The following is a 16291-nucleotide window of genomic DNA, read 5'->3' as shown; positions in this document are numbered from 1 at the left end:
TGCCCCGAAGAAAGCACTAGTTAGCCTGAAGCTAGCCTCGAGCTAGGCCCATCTCCCGGATAGCCGAAGAGACCCATCAGATAATTCCTGGGCCTACCTCTTTTGCCAATTGGCCTGGACCCTTTGCCTGCCGACACGGAGCCCCGCCGATCCATCATGACTGGTCTGCTGACGTAATCGTCCGAGGGTGTTTCAATATGCTCTCCCGTTGCGATGTTCCCCTGAGGCCCATCTGCTAGCTCCACCCTGCCCTGCTAGCTGTCTGAAACGTCGTGCCTCCAGCTCACCTAGCTACTCACTGGACCCTATGATCACTCACATGCAATCTACTGCAGAGATAGCCTGCAGAGTTCTGTCATACTATCCAGGTCTGTGCCAAAACAATTCGAGTTCTACTTTTAAAAATCCACCTTTCCAGAAACAAGTCTCTCACCGTTGCCGCTTGTTATAGACCCCCTTCAGCCCCAAGCCGTGCCCTGGACACCATATGTGAATTGTTCGCCCCCATCTATCTTCAGAGTTCGTACTTTTAGGTGACCTAAACTGGGACATGCTTACACCCCGGTCGTCCTACAATCTAAGCTAGATGGCCTCAATCTCACACAAATTATCAAGGAACCCACCAGGTACAACCCTAAATCCGTAACCTTGGGCACCCTCTAAGATATCATCCTGACCAACTTGCCCTCTAAATACACCTCTGCTATCTTCAACCAGGATCTCAGTGAGCACTGCCTCATTGCCTGGGTGCGTAATGGGTCCGCGGTCAAACGAACACCCCTCATCACTGTCAAACGCGCACTAAAACACTTCAGCGAGCAGGCCTTTCTAATCGACCTGGCCCGGGTATCCTGGAAAGATATTGACCTCATCCCGTCAGTAGAGGATGCCTGGTTGCTCTTCAAAAGTGCTTTCCTCTCCATCTTAAATAAGCATGCCCCATTCAATTTTTTTTTATAACTATAACAGATATAGCCCTTGGTTCACCCCAGACTTGACTGCCCTTGACCAGCACAAAAACATCCTGTGGCATCTGCATTAGCATCGAACAGCCCCTGTGATATGCAACTTTTCAGGGAAGTCAGGAACCAATATACTCAGTCAGTTCAAGGGAAATCCCGGTTGTGATGGTGGAGGCGCTGGAGAAACTCCCTGTCTCTCCCAGCGGTCCATATTCTGGACAATGTGATCCATGACGACGCTCAAACAGTCAATCTCCTCCACTTGTTCCCGGACGCGTTCCTCCACCTCCATGAGCGTAGTGTCCTCTCCTGTTGACTTCATATATTTTTGGTCAGAGATTCTGTCAGAGACGTGTGTATAGGTGGCAGGGAAATCAGGCGCAGGAGAGTCAAACGGAGTGTAAAATGGAGTCTTTTAATAAATGTCCAAGTAACATGCTCCATAACACTACTAAGAAAATTAATATAAACAAATATGGGTACGAAGACCCGTCGCTCACCTATACAAATAAACACTACACTGACAATAAACAATCTCTGACAAAGACATGAGGGGAAACAGAGGGTTAAATACACAACAGGTAATGGATGGGATTGAAAACAGGTGTGTGGGAAGACAAGACAAAACCAAAGGAAAATGAAAAATGGATCGATGATGGCTAGAAGACCGGTGACGTCGACCTCCGAGCACCGCCCGAACAAGGAGAGGCAACGACTTCGGCAGAAGTCGTGACATATTGTGAGCTGCCCTTAGGATACTTCGGTATGTGAGTGTGTTTCTGATATAAGAATCTCTAGAACATTTCCCTTGCTTTTATCAACCTTTTTCAAAAGAAAACGTTGCAAAAAATTGTCTTTTAAATACTCTCAAGCAACTCAAGATGTTCTCAGCACTGGAAATAAAAATCCACATTATGATTCTCAAAGCCTTTATGCAATGAAGTATCATTTGCTTCCTTTTTTACTTCCATTCATTGCTACAAAAGGATGTACAAATCAACCCTCTCTTTTTACTCATCCCTGTTTAAATAACTTGCTGCTGCAGTATAACGTTTATCCTCACCTCACTCCTGGCCTCCCACCAACCCCCTTCCTGTGTTTAATTGGTGTATTGGAACGTCAGGCCTGCCATATCAAACCTCCTCCATGCTCCAGGAGTTGATAATAATAGCGTTGAGGGAAGGCAGGCACCCCTTTGTGACAATTCTCACTGGAGGAGGTGCCCCATCCAAGGGTTAATTAGCCTGTCTTGCCATGGCTGCTTGGCTCTGGCTCCCAAGGTGCCACAGTGGAGAGAGGGGAGACGGGGCTACGCACTCCCACACTTCCCTCACCCCTTCCTTCAGTTCCCTGGTGTATACTCTACCAGGTCATGCATGGATGAGCTGCACTCTGTTATTGTGTAGAATGGAGCTATTTTGGGAGACATATTTTTTTTAAATGCTCTGTGACTCTGACAATGAGTTGGTTTGTACACTTTGCAATGGTTTAAGTGTGTTACTTGTGTTTATTTTGAGAGAAAACGCTTGTCATTTGCTGTGAAGGTGCTCAAAGTGGAGTTAAATTAATTGCTCTGTTAAAGGGAGTGTCCATGGAGAAACGCCTCAATTCCTTAGTCACTGCATATTAAGATCCTAAACATGCCCATATATACTGTATCTTTAAAAAAGGTCCAATGCAGCCATTTTTTTTAAATACCAATATCAAATCATTTCTGGGTAACAATTAAGTACCTTACTATGATTGTTTTAAATTAAAATGGCCCATTTTTTTTTTTTTTAACTGCTACTTAGCAAAGACCAATTTCTCAAGCAAGAATTTTGCTAGGACTGTCTGGGAGTGGGAAGGGTAAATCCAAAAACGAACTGTTGGCAGAGAGGTTTAGAGCTCTCTTTCTTATTGGTCTATTAACAAATTTACCTCTTGGTGATGAAATTTCAGGGCGTTCTTTTCAAACAGGTTACACTAAAATGGCATTATCATTATTTTCACAATTTTACAGTATTATTCCAACCTCATTGTGGAAATATATATATAAAACGCACTGGGCTTGCACTGGGCTTTTAATAACTCATGCTAATGCCATACAGTCCACTCCATACAGACCCCACAACCACATCCATGTCTTCTCTCCACAACCATGGGGACTGTTGAGTGACAGTAAGAGTTCATAAGTGCTTCCAGTCTTACCACACCATCTCTTCAACCATAATAAGCCAAAGGAGACACTCCCCCCAGCTCTGGCCTTGAGATATAAAGGAACAAAAAAGAGAGGGAGGGAGCATACATCTGCATCTGTTTCCCCGGCAACGACTTGCTCTGTCTGCCTGCCACCACGGATACCAGGCTCTAGGGAAAGCAAGCAATGAGCCGCACAGAAGCTTGCTCCCTGGAGAGCAGCACACACAGTTCACACACACAGCTCGCTGGCTATGACCCCAAGGGAAAAGCGTGTGTATCTGTGTGTGTGTGCAGCAGCACCCATAGTCTGAACTCTGGGATCTACAGACCAGGGTACCATGCTACTATGCCGGTTTCAGAGTGATGTTTTGTTATGCACGAATGTGTATTTGAAATTACACACAATCGTTTTTCCCTATTTTTGTTCAAGTTACATGAAGGTATATCATTGCTAGAATGATTTGCGAAAGTGCCGCCCCATGAGCGGTGCCCCTCTTGGCTAGAATTTCTTTGGACATTTGAGTAACTTCACACTTATTCTGTCTTTCCTTCCCAGCCCAGGAATGTGATCAGAAAGTAAACAATTTGGATACAGTTATATGAGTGACATTCGATAATCCACTGTTTGTTCGGACCATGTATCATGCAGAAAGCAATCTTCCTCTAAAATTCTGTTTTCATTTTCCAAGTCAAGTATTTGATGAATTCTGACTGTAACACAGCACTCAAGGGAAGAGCTGTTATAGTCTGTAGACAACAATAGATAGCAGCTGGTGTCAAGATGGCTTCCCTATCTGGTTGGGGTTGATGTTGGGGAGAGACACATTCTGTTGTGTTGATACATTTGAAGTTACATGACACTCTAATAAACCTAATTCCAGTAATAAAAATGTGTGGATGTCAACAAAACCATGCAGTCCATTGCAAAAATTTACCATGGTAGTACAATGAAAAAAATATCATGGTATTATCATGTTTTTTTGGTCACTACCATAGCAGGAAAATACCATGGTACTTTCCTGCCATGGACTGACCAAAAAAACATGATAGTACCATGGTAGTTCTTTCATTGTACTACCATGGCAGGAAAGTACCATGGTATTTTCCTGCCAAGGCAGTGACCAAAAAGCCCTATTTAAAAAAAATTGTACTAGCTACCATGGTACAAAAATGAATCATGGCAGTACAATGAAAAAATACCATGGTTTTGTACTAGCAGCATGTAGTGAAACATGAATGCATGGTAGTTGTTTACAATGTATTATGATTGTCTGTGTCTCACCATTTTTCAGGTAAAGGTAAACAAAGTAATTTATGGTACTCACATAATGCAACATTGGCTACTCCCTCTGCAATGGCAAGACGTAGGCCTAGTACCCTTTAAACCCCTTTAGCTCATAGTGAAAAACCACAACACACATGGTCAAGTAGCATAGTATATCCTCTTAAACATTGGGACCTGGATAGGGTATGGTGAGAACAATGAAGGGAGTCTGAAACTGTAAAGATGTAAAATAGTTTATCTGGTACTTCTCTCTTCAATAGTTTTCAGTTGTCTCTCTCTCATTCCACTGACTTGGCTACGCTTATACAATTCTAAATAGCCAACATACTAAACAAATTCATCATTATATTCATTATAATCTTATCTCATAGATACATTTATCATGTAATTCTCATCATATCCCTAAAAACAGCAAGTTGCAATGTTTCCCTTTCTTTACACTCTGTGTGAACGTTCGTTTGTCCTGTTGACATGATTACGACAAGCTAGCTTGACTGGCGCTAACTTTAGCCGACGTTAGCTTCTATGCTAACATACTTTTATAAAATAATTAACTATCCAAACATCATTAAAAAATATATATATTATATCATTACACTCCGCTTAACTGGGTGTTTCACATCCTACGCTTTATAATTGCTCACCGTGATAATAATGTTTAAAATATTACATTTATCTGGTGCTTCTCTCTTCAGTTGGCTCTCTCATTCAACTGACTCATTTACTAGGCGTGAGAGTGAGCGCACGTGACGCAACCACTAGAGCGAGCAGCTCCCTCTGTGGGCTGAAACAAGCGCAACACCCCTTGACTATAAATACAGTAAATGATTACAAAATACCAAGGATTAGGCTACCATATATCTTACATTATCCCACATTTTAGGTTGGCAAAAAAGGGAACCGAAAGATGAGCAAAAAAACGGTACTATTAATACAGAATGTATTACCCCTATTTCTCTTTTTCTTTGATGTTACAGACACATTTGGACCAACAGTACTAGCCTGCCTCTGACTTTATCAAAAACGTTCCCATACTGGTATATAAATTCATCAATATAATACCAACCAAACTCTTTTGACCTTGGGTTTTTTATTTAATGTATTATACTGCCATTGTGCTATGGTAACAGACAATTAATAAAGATGGTACCATATAATTATTGGTACCATTTATCATAATTGTGAGTTACCGTGGTATAATGTAGGATGCCGGTTAAAACCATGGTATTTCCAGGATCCACGTCTACCGTGGTATGAATGATGCAATACCATGGTATTATTTAAGTGCATGGCAGTAACATCATACTTGAAAGCTAAAACCATGGTACATTTACATGATTCAGATTTATACCATGGTATAAATTATGCAGTACCATGGTAATATTTAGGTATAATGGCAGTACCATTGTAGTACCATCATGATTCAGACTATACCATGGTATAAGTGAAATGACCATAGTAGTACCATGGTATGAATGAAAGTACAATAGTAGTACCGTGGTAAATTTTTGTAAGGGGTGCCGTAATGCTTTAATCAGTGAGGCCAGGTCACATGGTCAGAAATCACCTAACCCTTGATTAAATAACACTTTATTTGTGTTTCTGCAGAAGCACTGCAAAGGACAGGCCCTGCTGGACATGGTGTGTGAGCACCTCAACCTGCTGGAGAAGGACTACTTTGGCCTGATGTACAGCGATGCAGAAAGCCAAAAGGTCAGTGCCTTGTCATGGAGCTGCTGTGACCATTAATTTACCACTCCTGCACTTTTTCCCTCCTTTCCTCCCCCGCTCTCTTTCTCCTCCCTTCTTACTTCTTCCTCTCATGAAATACTGTCTTCAGAAAAATCATGACGACAGATGACATAGCAGGAGGAGGAAACATCAGAAAACATGGCGCCCTAAACTGGCGATGGCGAAAACATGGCACTCTAAACTCCTTAGAAAACATTTGCACACTTCATCATCATAGCCTACATTAGAAAGGCTGACTAGTGCTCCTCTGATGTCTGTTGACTCTCCAAACAACACCAGGAAGGGTAATTGTACTAGAATGGATGTATTAGTTATTACGCCACTGGCTAAGATTTGGCACTGAGACAGAACTGAATGGTCATGACAGTCAGTTAGCTGGTATTAGGGTTGTTTTGAGGATGCATGTTTTGGGTTTACCCTACCTCTGTATACCTCAACCCCAGGCAAGGTATGTAATGCAGGCCCAGCTCCACGAGGGGGCAAAAGAGGGCCTAGCCCCCTCAATTGAAACTTGTGCCCCCTCATTTTAAGTTTTATGTTCCTATATAAAAATAGCAAAAAAGACCAAATTATTGAGTGACAAGGTTGTTGCAAAATATGTTGAGGAGGAGAGGGTTGAGGAGGTAGGTTTGAAGTGCTGGACATCTTATTATGACATGAATTATCTGAATTAAGTTCACAGAATTATACCTAGTAGCGGCTTCTATTAAGGAACTTTTAATGTCTTTTGAGGTAGCTAGCTAACAAGCTTTAGCTAGCTAGCTAACAAGCTTGTGTGCACAGCTGCACCAGAATTAAAAACACGTCTTACCTATTTGTAGTTGATAAATCCAACATAAAACGTGATTACTAGGCCTATAGTATCCTTATTAACTAGCGTTGAAAAAGATTTTCAGCTGGCAGGCTGAAAATACGTTTCTCAGTGACAGTCAGAGCTTTGCATAGGCACTTTGTTTGGTTTCTTTGTGGGACTAGAAAAAAAGGCCTAGAACGTAAAATAATGTTACTAACCAGTTCCCATGCTTTTAAAATAACGGTTCTGTTCTGGAACAGTTTTGATCACTTTCGTTTCTGTTTCTGTTCCTTGAAAAACGTTGTTCTTTTACGGTTTTTGGTTCTGTTCCCTGAACCAGTTCCAACTCCTGTGTATTCGCCTTAGCCTATTTACCAAGCTTGAACCAGGTAATCTGCCATGATGGATATCGGAAATAGGCTTCGCCAAAGTACCCAAGCAAAGCCAAAAGGAGAAGGAGAGCAATGAGCAGCAGCAGCAGCAGCAGCATCAAACCACAGAGGCCAGCTGCCAAGCCCAGCAGCGATGATTCCTGCTGAGCTCCAGCTAGCTCCACGTGTAGATCCTCCCCACCCTTCCACAAGCACCATCAGGATAATGGCTCCACAGCCCCCTCCACCGACTGTTTCTGATGATCTTGAAACAGAGGAGCCAGCCCAGGTTAAAACCTTTTCTCAATAGGGGGTGCTGTTTGCACTTTGTAATAATTTAGTTCCCAAATTAAACTGCCTCGTAATCAATTCTTGCTCGTACAATATGCATATTATTATTACTATTGGATAGAAAACACTCTCTAGTTTCTAAAACCGTTTGAATTATATCTGTGAGTAAAACAGAACTCGAGTTGGAGCAATTTCCCATGAGGAAGTGAGAAATCTGAAATCTGCAGGCTGTTCTGAGGTCGGTTTATTAATTTGCATGTCTTCTATTGGTTGAGATGCACTGCATACGCCTTCCCCTGGATGTCAGCGAATAGTGAGAATTGAAATGGAGTTGCTAGGCAGATCTGATGCCTTATAAATGGGCTGGCAACGTGGGGTCCTCCCTTTCTTCTCTTCGCCATGACGCAAGACAGACCTCAGGATGCCGTTCTAGAAAACTCCCGTTATAGCCCTTAGATATATCCGGCTCTGATTTTATTTGATATAGGTGTTAAAGACATCATAATGTTGTTATTTTAAACCGAGTTATATCAGTTTATATCAGTATTTTGCTATTTTTGGGTATTTATTTGTGCTGCGTTCTAGGGAGTTGGGCACGTCTGGCCCACATGGCTAATGTTTACTGCTAATTCCAACGTTGAAGGCGACAATCTACAACCGAGCAACGATTCTTTTGGAAAAAGGACAACTTGCCCAAGATTCTGATGGGAGCTCATCAAAAAGTAAGAACTATTTATAATGTTAATTCGTTGTTCTGTTGAAAAATGTAAAACTCATATTCCGCCATTAATTTCGGTGCGGTCTCGCTTTAACGCACGCTGTATGTCGTAGTAACGTTAATTTTAAAAATCTAACACAGCAATTGCATTAAGAACTAATGTATCTTTCATTTGCTGTCCAACCTGTATTTTTTTGTCAAGTTTAAATTTAGTTACTGATTAGATTAGGTGCTTCTCCCAAGATTTCTCCCGACATATTGTTGGCAGCTTGGCTACTATTCTCATTGTATAACCACGATTTGTGCTGCTAAATAATCACATTTTCGAACAAACTCTATATGTATTGTGTAATATGATGTTATAGGACTGTCATCTGAAGAAGTTTGAGAAGGTTAGTGAAAAAATTAATATCTTTTGCTGGTTTATTCGCTATTGTTGGCTTGAATCAATGCTGTTGTGTGGTTGGCTATTGTAGTAAGCTAATATAATGCTATATTGTGTTTTCGCTGTAAAACACTTAAAAAATCGGAAATATTGTCTGGATTCACAAGATCTTTGTCTTTCATTTGCTGTACGCTGTGTATTTTTCATAAATGATTTTTGATCAGTATTTAGGTAATTCACGTTGGTCTCTGTAGTTATTCTAGTTGCTTTGGTGAGAGTTGTGATGGTGGCTGCAATGGTAAACTATGATTTATACCTGAAATATGCACATTTTTCTAACAAAACATATGCTATACAATAAATATGTTATCAGACTGTCATCAGATGAAGTTGTTTCTTGGTTAGTGGCTATTTATATCTTTATTTGGTCGAAATTGTGATAGCTACCTATGCAGGAAAAAAATGGTGGGAAAAAAAAGTTGTGTCTTTTGCTATCGTGGTTAGCTAATAGATTTACATATTGTGTCTTCCCTGTAAAACATTTTAAAAATCAGAAATTATGGCTGGATTCACAAGATGTGTATCTTTCATCTGGTGTCTTGGACTTGTGATTTAATGATATTTAGATGCTAGTATTTACTTGTGACGCTATGCTAGGCTATGCTAGTCAGCTTTTTTACTGATGGGGGTGCTCCCGGATCCGGGATTGTGATGAAGTAGAAGTTAAATCAAATCAAATTGTATTTGTCACATACACGTGTTTAGCAGATGTTATTGCGGGTGTAGTGAAATGCTTGTGTTTGTAGCTCCAACAGTGCAGTAATATCTAACAAGTAATATCTAACAATTTCACAAATATACACACACATCTAAAGTAAAGGTATGGAATTAAGAATATATAAATATTTGGGCGAGCAATGTCAGAGCGGCACAGACTAAGATACAGTAGAATAGGATAGAATACAGTGTATATATATATATATATACAGTGGGGCAAAAAAGTATTTAGTCAGCCACCAATTGTGCAAGTTCTCCCACTTAAAAAGATGAGAGAGGCCTGTAATTTTCATCATAGGTACACTTTAACTATGACAGACAAAATGAGAAAAAAAAATCCAGAAAATCACATTGTAGGATTTTTAATGAATTTATTTGCAAATTATGGTGGAAAATAAGTATTTGGTCAATGACAAAAGTTTATCTCAATACTTTGTTATATAACCTTTGTTGGCAATGACAGAGGTCAAACGTTTCTGTACGTCTTCACAAGGTTTTCACACACTGTTGCTGGTATTTTGGCCCATTCCTCCATGCAGATCTCCTCTAGAGCAGTGATGTTTTGGGGCTGTTGCTGGGAAACACGGACTTTCAACTCCCTCCAAAGATTTTCTATGGGGTTGGGATCTGGAGACTGGCTAGGCCAGTCCAGGACCTTGAAATGCTTCTTACGAAGCCACTCCTTTGTTGCCCGGGCGGTGTGTTTGGGATCATTGTCATGCTGAAAGACCCAGCCACGTTTCATCTTCACTCAAAATCTCACGATACATGCCCCCATTCATTCTTTCCTTTACACGGATCAGTCGTCCTGGTCCCTTTGCAGAAAAACAGCCCCAAAGCATGATGTTTCCACCCCCATACTTCACAGTAGGTATGGTGTTCTTTGGATGCAACTCAGCATTCTTTGTCCTCCAAACACAACGTGTTGAGTTTTTACCAAAAAGTTATATTTTGGTTTCATCTGACCATATGACATTCTCCCAATCTTCTTCTGGATCATCCAAATACTCTCTAGCAAACTTCAGACGGGCCTGGACATATACTGGCTTAAGCAGGGGGACACGTCTGGCACTGCAGGATTTGAGTCCCTGGCGGCTTAGTGTGTTACTGATGGTAGGCTTTGTTACTTTGGTCCCAGCTCTCTGCAGGTCATTCACTAGGTCCCCCCGTGTGGTTCTGGGATTTTTGCTCACCGTTCTTGTGATCATTTTGACCCCACGGGGTGAGATCTTGCGTGGAGCCCCAGATCGAGGGAGATTATCAGTGGTCTTGTATGTCTTCCATTTCCTAATAATTGCTCCCACAGTTGATTTCTTCAAACCAAGCTGCTTACCTATTGCAGATTCAGTCTTCCCAGCCTGGTGCAGGTCTACAATTTTGTTTCTGGTGTCGTTTGACAGCTCTTTGGTCTTGGCCATAGTGGAGTTTGGAGTGTGACTATTTGAGGTTGTGGACAGGTGTCTTTTATACTGATAAGTTCAAACAGGTGCCATTATCTTCTTTGGGCTGCAAGCCCGAAGCCGGGCACAATATGACAACAGCCACTTCAAGTGCAGGGCGCGAAGTTCAAAATATATTTTTTAGAAATATTTAACTTTCACACATTAAAGTAAGACCGGAATGGAGCCCAAGCCTCATAAAACAGTTTGGGGTTCCCACGTGTATTGAATATCATTTTTTCTAGTTTCAGAGAACACAACACATCTCTCACCCAATTTTTATAAGATGGGGGAGCTGCCATCTTCCAGTTCTGTAGTATTAGCCGTCTAGCTAAAAGAGTTGTATAAGCAACAGTGTCCAACTGGATTCTTGACAAGAGGGTACCCATGGGCAGTACTCCAAAAAGGGCTGTAAGGGGAGACGGATCTATAACAGAGAAACATTTAAATATTAATTCCCAGAAACCTGACAGTTTATGACAGCCCCAAAACATATCCAACAGTGTGGCTGGTTCCGTTTTACATCTGACACAGGTAGGATCAAAATCAGAGAATATTCTTCCAAGTTTGGCCCCGGACCAGTGGATACAGTGAACCAGTGAATTGAAGGAGGCTGTGTCTAGTGCTAAAATAGGACGAATGCACCCTGTGCAGCACAGATTCCCACGTGTCTTCCCCAAGTTCCTCCCCCAAATCTTTTTCCCATCGAGTCTTTAAAGGCACCTAAGTCATTCATGATTGCATATACATCTGAAATTGCGCCCCTAGGAAGCTTGTTCAGCTCAAAGATGTTCTCTATACCTGTATTCGCAGGCCTATGGGGAAATTCAGGTGTGTTAGCTCTGACAAAGTTACTAGTCTGGAGATAGTGGAAAAAGTGGGATTGGGGGAAGTTTAAGTTTTCCTGTAGCTGAGGCCTAGTGAGTGCCAGATGGCAAAAGCCCCATCATTCAAAGATGGAGGAAATTAAATGTTCACGATTAATTGGCCCTGATAGAGAAAAGCCTGAGGCTAAAGGCTAAAAAGAACTGATTCCTAATTTTAAGAGACTGCTTTACAATTGGGTTGACACACCTTTTGCCTAGGGACACTGGGAGAGACGAGCACAACACAGAAGAAAGTGCAGCAGGTTTACGCGATTCAGACTCCATCTGGACCCAGAGTGGTCTAGGGCCAGTAGGATCAGTCTGCAGCCAGTACAGAAGGGCTCTGAAATTTATGTCTGAAAATTTGGTAGAGCTAAACCACCTTAGGCTTCTGTAAATGTTTTCTACCAATCCGTGGTAACTTGCCATCCCAAATAAAATACATGAATATTTGATCCAGTGAATTAAAAAAGTATTTTGGAATAAAAATGGGTAAACATTGAAATAAATATAAACATTTGGGCAACACATTCATTTTAATGACATTAATCCTCCCAAAAAGAGGTAGCGAATTCCAAAAAGTAAAAGATTGTTTCAAACTGTCTGCTAGAGCAACAAAGTTTTCCTGAAACAAATTTGAATATTTCCTTGTCACTTTAACTCCCACGTAGGTTAATGGATCCCGGACAATCCTAAACTGAAAACTTGTAAAAGAGCACTTTGAAGCAACCTTGTTTACAGGAAAAAGCTCACTCTTGCCTAGATTCAGCTTTACCCTGAGATTGATCCAAACTTTTTAAGACCAGATAAGGCACGTGGCAATGAGGTATCAGGGTTGGAGATAAACAAAAGGAGGTCGTCAGCATATCGCGAGACTTTCTGCTCTAAGCCCGTCCTGATTATACCTTGAATAGCATCATTAGAGCATAGTGCAATGGCGAGAGGCTCGATTGCCAAAGCAAACAACAAGGGGGAGAGTGGACAAACCTGTCTGGATCCGCGGTGCAAGGGAAAATAGTCAGAGGACAAGTTGTTAGTCCGTACCGAAGCCATGGGGGAAAAATAAAGAATCTTTATCCACGCAATGAATTTGGGGCCAAAGCCAAATCTATAAAGGGCAGCTGTTAGGTGGTCCCACTCAACGCGGTCAAAAGCTTTTTCTGCATCAAGTGAGACCACCATCTCCGGGTCCCCCGATGCTGGGGAGTACAGTATATTCATAAGGCGTCTAATATTGAAAAACAATGCCTATTTCTCACAAAGCCAGTCTGGTCAGAGTGTATTACTTGGTGCAGCAAGCCTTCCATACAGATGGCTAAAAGCTTGGCTAGGATTTTGTAATCACAGTTTAAAAGCGAGATTGGGCGATAGGATCCACATTCCAGGGTGTCTGTTTTTATTTAATAGTAATGAAATTGAAGCCTGATAAAGGCAAGGCGGTAGCTTTGAGGTATTAAGGTACTCTGCAAATAATCGAGACAAGAATGGGCAAAGCAGACCAGAAAATGTCCTGTAAAATTCGGTTGGAAAACCATCCGGACCCGGTGATTTACCACTTTTTATTGCGGACACTGCTGTTGCAATCTCCTCCGGTGTAAATTATTCTTCTAGACAGTCATGGGAGTCTGTATCAATTGAAGGCATATTCAATCCATTAAAGAATGAATCAATCAATCAGCAAAGGGTCTTGAGGAGATTCAGAGGTGTATAGTGCAGAGTAAAATTGTTTAAATTGATCATTGATCTCTTTATGTATAACTGTGGTGGCACCAGACAGCGTCCTTATTTGTGGGATTAAACATGAGGCCTCAGATTTATGGATCTGATGTGCAAGGAGTTTACTGGCCTTATCGCCTTGTTCATACACTCTGTATCGAGCTCGCAAGAGTAACTGTTCAGCTTGCCTGGTAGAAAGCTCATCAAATTCAGATTGGACTAGTTGGCGCTCTTTATGTAGATCAGAGGAAGGATCTGTAGCATACTTCTCATCCAATGTGGCTATGGATTTGCTCAGGTCCCGAAGTCGCTGAGAGCAAACATTGTTTTGGTTGTCTGTATAAGAAATAATTTGGCCACGTAGGTATGCTTTGAGAGACTCCCATATGGTGGAGCAGGACATACCTGGCGTTGAATTAGTTACTAGGAATAAGGTGATTTCAGAAGAAATGAAATTGACAAACTCCTTATCTGAGAGTAAAATGGGGTTAAGACGCCATTGATAACACATAGGAGGTCGCTGGGGAAACTCTAGTTCAAGCACTAATGGTAAATGGTCAGAAATAACAATACTCTTGTAAGTACACCGCCGAATGTTAGGCAGAAGTTTTTTGTCCAAAAATAAGTAATCAATGCGGGAGTATGTTTGATGAACATGAGAATAAAAGGAATACTGTCTATCTGTAGGGTGTAGGAAACGCCAGGCCTCACACATAGCATATTTCTGAAGAAAATATTGAATATGTAGGGCACTTTAGATGGGCCTGTAGTTCTTTGTGAGAACTTGTCAAGAACTGGGGACATTGTACAGTTGAAATCCCCCCCTAAAATCAACAAATGAGAATCTAAATTGGGTATAGCAGATAAAAAGGAAGAAATTAAACTTGTGTCATCCCAATTGGGAGCATAAACACTAGCCAAAACAAGAGGGATAGAAAACAGTTTTCCGGTTACTATGATGTATCGTCCCTTAGGATCAGCAATAACCTCAGAAGCTACAAAGTATAAATCTACGAGTAGATTTATCAACCAAAATGGCAGCACCTCTTGATTTACTATGAAAGTTAGAGTGGAACACTTGACCAACCCAGTCCCTACGCATCCTAAAATGCTCACCAGTCCTTAAGTGTGTCTCATGTAGAAATGCAACATTTGCATTCAAACCCTTTAAGTGTGTCAGCACCCCCATAAACGGGCCGGGAATCGCAGTCCATACTTCACACCTGGATGGTCCCATAGTAGTAATTTGGCCTGCCCGAAAGCTGCGTGCTGCCTGGAAACGGTGGGGGAGTAGTCCTGGTAGATGGAGAAGCTCTGTCCTTGAAAGCTCAGAGTGGTATTGCGGGCTCGTCGGAGAATATCCATCTTCTCATGGAAAAAGTGCACTCGAAGAATTATGTCACAGGGCCTCTCACCATCCCGGGGCTTTGGGCCCAGCGACCGGTGGGCACGATCAATCAGGGGCTTCTCATCCAAGGCAAGAACATCCTTCAGCAGCCCAGAAATGAAATCTGTGGCGCAAGGCCTTTCCGCTGACTTTGGGACCGATACCAGTCTCAGATTATTGCGGCGAGAGAATCCCTCTAAACTCACACATCTCTCCTGCACCTTTTTGAAATCTGCAGCTAGGCGTTTCACGTCAGCCTCCAGGGAGGTGGTTAAGTCGGAGTCATTGGTAGCGGAGGTCTCCAGTGCTGCAATCGTTGTAGTGTGCAACTCTGTTGTTGTTTTGAGTGATGTGATTGCTGGCACCGTCTCGTTCCGCAGGATGGTTAGATCTGCTTTTAAAGTATCAGAAACCTCCTGTATTTGGGCCTCAATCGTAGCAACAACTTCCGTTTTTATTTAAACTATCTCAGAGCGTAGTAGTTTGATGGCCTCGAATGTTCATTTCAGGGCCGCCAGGCCAAGCCGCACCCCCGGTTAAAGTGTGAGTCCCCAGGCCCTCAGACTCAGGAGAGGGTGGTGATGAGAGTGGGTCTTGTGTGCCGGGTTTTCTCAAAGTCATTGAGAGCAAAGTAGTCTTGGTTTTTACGGAAAGGGATCACCAAACTAATATTTGAAAATAAATACGGTTCTGCTGCAAAATGTACATACATTTTAAGAATAACTGCGGGAGCAAACGGAAAACACGTCAGTCGCACATGGCGTCCCTCCAACCTCCTCCCGCTGCTCTGTTTTTTTATCTATAACACACATTTCTATGTGAACTTGGACGTGTCCCCGAAAAGTTACATATTGCAGCTTTAAATGCGCTGAGAATGTTCCAAAGCCAAGTAACTAACCTGAAACCCTTCACAGAGCGTTATGGGAAGATTGTATGCAAAATAACCCTAGGATAAACCTGGCTCTCACCAAGCTCTAAGAAACATGGTTCTCAGAACATGATGTACTAGCTGGGTTCTCAGACACTCCTCTCTGCCTCTCTTTGAGAATATTATCTCCACACCATTTGGGAGAACATTAATTGTGTTTATGATTGCTTTCTGAACTATGACTGCAGTGTCCTTGTAGCAGAACAGTGAGAACAGTTGTTATTCCTGATGGAGTGCTCTACAGAGAGGAGACAAAAGACCCAGGGCCTTTTTCATAATTGAGTGGTCTTTGGCCCAGGCCGACATTAGATAGAGTCTTGAGGATAATAAATTACTGCTGCTTATTAATGTGTTTAGCACGCTGATTTAACACTGGAGGACCAAAGCTTTTCTCTGCCCTAGTACCCCAAGGATTGAACCAGCTGATGCTAGGGCAGCGG

General features: G+C 41.9%; 1 protein-coding gene across 11 annotated transcripts in view; it reads left to right on the top strand.

Annotated features, from left to right (window-relative positions):
• LOC129851140 (band 4.1-like protein 1) overlaps positions 1-16291 on the top strand; it is a 163761-nt gene that overhangs the window by 89502 nt on the left and 57968 nt on the right. For all 11 annotated transcript variants that reach the window (XM_055917456.1, XM_055917460.1, XM_055917465.1 and 8 more), the window contains exon 4: positions 6037-6141. In XM_055917456.1, coding sequence (XP_055773431.1) covers positions 6037-6141 — 105 coding nt within the window. The remainder of the gene's footprint in view (positions 1-6036; positions 6142-16291) is intronic.

Source organism: Salvelinus fontinalis, chromosome 3 (genome assembly GCF_029448725.1).
Source record: "Salvelinus fontinalis isolate EN_2023a chromosome 3, ASM2944872v1, whole genome shotgun sequence".
NCBI classification, from domain to species: domain Eukaryota; kingdom Metazoa; phylum Chordata; class Actinopteri; order Salmoniformes; family Salmonidae; genus Salvelinus; species Salvelinus fontinalis.
The sequence above is the reverse complement of the archived record's forward strand: the minus strand, read 5'-3'. Positions and strand labels throughout refer to the sequence as shown.